The 6,159-nt window shown below is 37.0% G+C and overlaps 1 protein-coding gene across 1 annotated transcript; it reads left to right on the plus strand.

Annotated features, from left to right (window-relative positions):
- Positions 1-918: 918 nt before the first annotated feature.
- LOC125226086 (charged multivesicular body protein 1b-like) lies at positions 919-4,760 on the plus strand. Its single transcript, XM_048129938.1, is given in 5 exon segments — positions 919-1,118; positions 1,824-1,871; positions 1,874-2,067; positions 2,805-3,025; positions 3,885-4,760. Coding segments are annotated over 5 exon segments (621 nt in total). The 5' UTR covers positions 919-1,084; the 3' UTR covers positions 4,009-4,760.
- The last annotated feature ends 1,399 nt before the right edge of the window (positions 4,761-6,159 follow it).

Raw genomic sequence — 6,159 nt, forward strand, 5'->3', positions numbered from 1 at the left:
GGCGTCGAATCGAGTCCTCATCAAGTCCTCATACATTTGGATATGAGTTTCATAAGAAATGCAGGAGGCGAAAGGACCTAATATGTATGCAATAAATGCTTATGACTTATGAATTAATGAATGGGATCGTCACAAAATAAATCAATCAAGGTCTACCACAATTTCACTGGGATATGGATCTTACCAAATCATCAAATCAGTTAAATTTTGTCACATTCCCATCATATTCTTTCCAAAGACCTTTACAGGGGACAGCTCAATCACATTTTTTGCTATACGAAATTAACCTTATTACTGAAACAGAAAGTCGATCGTATCAGACTAGCGAAAACGGTCCACATGAGAGGGCATTGTTTGGGCTGGTGTCCCTCTCGCACGTGTTGCCAGTGTTAATGAGGTTCCCATATTAGTAGTATTTTTATCTGTATATTACCTGACTTTATAACTTCTTATTTTATTTTAATGTTATATTCAAACTAGGGTTTAGATATATTTCAAAAAATTTGAAAATAATTATAATGTGATTATTTTGATGCCAGTAAATCAAAGATTTGTATAATTAAAAAATACTTTCAATTGGGTGTTAGTAGATTTAGTAGTAACTTTGAAAATTGACTGGTATCCCCAATTTATGACAGTGATGACGTCACTGAATAATGTTGACATTGTCAGCAAGTGCGAGAGGGACACCAGCCCAAACAATTACCTCTCATGTGGACACACTTTTTGACCTAACTAAACAATCTAGTTTAATATTTCTAAATCTATGATTCTTTCTATGTCATTGTCATATAAACCGACAACAGCGTTTTGATTAATCGCAAAAGTCTATAAAGCCCTTTTGAAAAGATTTCTGCAAATTGTGTAAACTTTTTGGTATAACGTCAATGACGTCATAAATTACTGTCATCTGCATCTGTAGTTTGACATCTCTTGAAATTGTTGTGATTTCTGAGTCATCCCTTTTTCTTGGGAAATCTTAAAAATCAGCCTGTCTGTGTTGAAATTATTTAAAAAATAATTACGTTGCAGGTAATCACGACTGACAATCACTTCTCAAAAAGACATATTCATATTTTTATAAATGGGTAACGAAATGTCGTCCTCTGCAATGGAAAGTATCCTTTTCAAATGTTTTTAAAATTCTATTGGTGTTTCATTTTCGTTATAAACTTTATAATATGTATTTATAGCACCAAACAGGATATTCTTTAATATCAGATGTCATTTCTCGTTTTTAATATCTTTTATACGCATATACCAATCATTCAAGGTGAGTCAATAAGTATGTTCAAATGTTGATGAGATTCTGATGGACTGGTGCAATATTATTTTTCTTGTGTAATTTTACTTACATTATTATAGTAGTAACCGGAGTTACTTATAGAGAACATGTTGTTTTTATAATGGTTTAAACCTTAGTGTATGAAATTAAGCTTTCATTGTGATGATTCTTAATATAATTTTTACTATAGTAGTAATATTAGTGTACTGAGCTCATCTGATGATGCAGTTGGAACATTTAGCTTGAATTTAATTTCAATAAGAAATTTGAAAAGATATGCAAAGGAGTGGCTTTAGGCATAAGTGTCATAAAATACCTTCAGTTCAAGGGTGAACAGGCATTTTCTGGGCAAGCTCACTCCATCGTAGGCAATGTCTTTGCCTTTGGCTAGTCTGTGGCTAACAGTAAGACCATTTATAATAAATAATAAAAAAAAGTATAAAAATGTAATTGGTTTATTTTAATTTTTTTTATAATTTAAGGTAAACTTATTTCAATTAATTTTTATTCAATAACTAATCCTTAATCATCCCTCCAGAACATCTGTTTAATCTAAAATTTGCAGTGAAAGAGCTTGAGAGAAACTCGAAAAATGTGAAAAGGAAGAAAAGTTAGAGAAAGAAAAGGCTAAAAAAGCAATCCAGAAGGGCAACATGGAAGGTGCTCGGATACATGCAGAAAATGCAATACGGCAGAAAAACCAAGCATTGAACTATCTCAGAATGTCCGCAAGAGTAGATGCTGTGTCGAGCAGGGTTCAGACAGCACTTACTACAAGAAAGGTTGTTATTTTAATACTTATTAGCTTCCTTTTTTCTTACAATATACAGCTGTGTAGAAATAGTCAAATAATCCAGCCATTTAGTTTCAGTAACACACGGCAAAGCTTAAAATCATAATACAACAAAGTCAATACCAACATTACCAACTCTTCATGTAGGAAATCTATGGCAACATTAACTTGTCTGGCTAAATTTGTACCTGTAGGGTTAATTGATAAACTAAGGCATACCCTTTCTATGTGGACTTAACAATTGAATAAATTACATACATACAACTCATGCCTGTATTTCCAAAGGGGTAGGCAGAGCACATAATAACTGTTTTCGCCCACACCACAATTGAACACAATCCCTGAGCCAACTTCTACAACACCCGTTGGAAGAAAGAGGGTGGTTAAATTTTAACCATCACCACACACACAAATAGTTAAAATAAAAACATCATTATTTGACGACCGGTCTGGCGCAGTCGGTAGTGACCCTGCCTGCTACGCCGCGGTCCTGCGTTCGAATCCCGGTTAGGGCATTTATTTGTGTGATGAGCACAGATATTTGTTCCTGAGTCATGGATGTTTTCTATGTATATAAGTATTTATATATTATATATATCATTGTCCAAGTACCCACAACACAAGCCTTCTTGATCTTACCGTGGGCCTCAGTCAATCTGTGCAAGAATGTCCTATAATATTTATATTTATTTATATATTTATTATATTATCATTATGAAATTACAGGTCACAAACTCCATGGCAGGTGTAGTAAAAGCCATGGATGCAGCAATGAAGTCTATGAACCTCGAGAAAATCTCCACACTCATGGACAAGTTTGAAAGTCAGTTTGAAGATCTGGACGTCCAGTCATCGTACATGGAGAATGCTATGTCACAAACAACGACCACCACGGTGCCGCAGGGTGATGTGGATAATCTGTTACAGCAAGTGGCTGATGAGGCTGGGTATGTATTGACAGTATTGATTGTTTAAATTTTATAGGAGGCTAACAAGCGGACAAACCGCCAGAAGGCAGTTTCCGGCAGTTGTTATTTTAACCATAATTATTGGAGAAATTTTTCATATGACACACCTTACTGACTGAGATGGAGGGTTTCACGGGGTGACAATTTATGAAGCACTCTCAGTCTGATCGCCTTTGTTATATCTAGCTAAACCTGCTAATTCATCGACTTCTTAGTAATTTATTGATTAGGTCAGCAGTTCTCGAAAAGTTTATACATAGCCACATCAGCACATTTTAATTGATCCTATTTTGTTACCAACATTTAGTAATATAAGTCGACTATCGTAAGATATATACAGGATAAGATATTGTTATAATTAAGAAAATATAGGTACTAGAAAATCAGAACCTTAATGACGAAATAAAACTTAGTAAAATCTTAATTCATCAAAAAAATCTTGGTGACAAAAATAACAAAATAGGAATGAAAAAAAAAACAAATTTAACTTTTTCCTTAATTTTTGTACAAACTTTTTGAGAACTGCTCACGTGCACAAATAAAAGACACACATTTAACAACCTAGACTAGACACTGCAAGGTTTCGTAATGGAGCCGGGGTGGCTAGAGTAGTGCTGCCTCGTCTTTTCACGCAAAATGGTTGTCGACTTGCGAAAGCCGGGTCCACACAGAGCGAGGCACGCCGCGAGGCAATGTGTTCACTCACGCGGCAAACATGGTATGAAGACTTGCCTCGGCCAAGGCAAGCAAGCAACCTACCTCAGTCGAGTAAAGCTCGCCGAATAAAACTAACTAACTTAAGTACACAAATTTTAAACATTACCATTTGCATTTTCAGACTGGAACTTAACATGGAGCTTCCGTCCGGCGTCCCAAGCACCTCAGTGGGCACCGCCACAGTGGTATCACAAGAGCAAGATGACCTCACACAACGACTCGCCAGGTTGCGGCAAGCCGAGTAACGTCTGAGATTATCGAGATCCTGTAGTAGACCAGCAAGAATGATGGCTGTATGAATTAACTTAATAAACTAGCTTGAGTCACACAGAGATTTCCCTTCGCATTTTCAAGGAAACGTACGAACTTGTCATGCTCTTTTAGTCAAGTACTTTTTACTGACATGTTCGTTATTCGGAAATTGTCGTGAAAATACGAAGGAAATCATTATGAGTTATATGTAAAAACAATGTAGTAAGTCGAAGGTTTTATACATACAAAAATCTTACTTCTTATTTGTCCTAATATGCTTTGCTGCAAAAACGAGATGCAGACATTTATTTGTGCAAATGGGGACTCAGCATGTTGAAGACACTTGTGATCTAACTCGAAATCTAATTGCTTTGAATTTAGAAGACAATGTACATTTTTGAAATTGCAATCTAATTTTAACCTTAAATTCAAGTGCTAAAGTTACAATCAGATAATTTCTTGAATTAGATTTAAAAACGATTGTGCTAGCTGGTCTATTGTCGGATTATTATAAGGTACAACTACTTGTATAAAGTGAGTATAAGTGGCAATACAATCGCTGTCGCGTTGCTTATGTATAGAGCCAGTAGTAATACTTCTACAAACGTACGCCGTGCGGTATGTATGTATGTATGCGCGCCGTGTATGTACAGTCAAGTGTAAAAATATGGGTGCGTACAACTTATCAAAAATATGTCCCATAGCACTTTATGTCGGCGGAATAAGGTCTCGGTACATATTTTTGAGCGGATAAAATCGATACGTATTTTTGCACTTGACTGTACGCAACACATTCTCATCCGCTTACATGTGTTGCGTACGAACACGGTTGGTGCGCATACCATCATCATCATCCTGTCCCGACCAGTTTCGGCCTCAGCGACTGGGTATTGGTTTATTATTGAGAGCGACGGTCGTGAGCTCTCAGGTGGCTGACGTAGCCTATTTTTGCAGTAAATGTACGACCACACTCACTGCATGTCAGCACCCCTCCGACGAAATTATAGTTGATGGCTGCAGGTGGTCGGGCCTTTATCTCGTCGCGCTTGGCGTCAAGTTCCACTCGTCTCTGTTCTTCGAAGGTTTGCACTTTTGTTCTCACTGTATGCCTCCATTTCGGCCGATCTTGTGCCGAAGTCTCCCAGTGCGATGGTTCAATGTCACATCTCCGCATGTGGCGCTTAAGCACATCTTTGTAGCGCAAAAGTTGGCCGCCCTGTTTCCGCTTGCCACTTTGCAACTCTGAGTAGAAGATGCGCTTAGCAACTCTGTCATTAGACATACGGGAGACATGACCACACCATCGCAACTGTCGTCGCATCAGATAGGCTTCAATGCCGCTGACATTAGCACGGCGTAGTACTGCGGTGTTCCTGACACGATCGGACCAAGAGATGTTCATAATGTCACGCAGGCATTTAAGGTGAAACCTATCCAATGTACGAATGTGTTTTCGGTAAAGACACCATGTTTCAGAGGCATACAGGAGACTGGGCAGAACTACTGCCATGTATACAGAGATCTTTGTCTGGAGCTTAATATCGTGTGATCGGAACACCTTGACGCGCAGTTTGCCAAAGGCAACGGCAGCCGCTCCAATTCTGCTGTTAATTTCGTCGTCAAGGTGGCACTTGGATGTTATTGTGCTCCCCAGGTATCTGAATCTGTCTACTTGCTTAAGAGAGTCATCGCCGATACCATACATAGTACGTGGTACATATATACCGCGCGGCGTACGTTTATTAGATGAGTTACTAATACTGGTCTCATACTGTGCTTTTGTATTGCAATAGTTTAATGATATGTATAAAAATAAATTGAAAATATATAAGGAACGCAACCTGGATTTTGAATCTATAGGTAACGTGAACTAAAGTCACTAATTTTGAATAAAAACTGCCACGAAGTTAGTATTTCGTGCTAATGAACAATAATGTACAGATTATTATGTTCAATTATATTTATAATTCCAACATTTCTTTTTGATTTTTATTGCTTTTCAATGTTACTTTTGCCCTTGAAGTTATAGTTACAAAAAAATGCTACTTCACTATATTATTTGAAGTCTAGTTTTAGTTTTTTATAAATCTTGTAAAGGTAAGTTTAATGAAGAATTATCTTTTATTTGTTTTGTAAAATAGCTT

Source organism: Leguminivora glycinivorella, chromosome 5, assembly GCF_023078275.1.
Source record: "Leguminivora glycinivorella isolate SPB_JAAS2020 chromosome 5, LegGlyc_1.1, whole genome shotgun sequence".
NCBI lineage: Eukaryota > Metazoa > Arthropoda > Insecta > Lepidoptera > Tortricidae > Leguminivora > Leguminivora glycinivorella.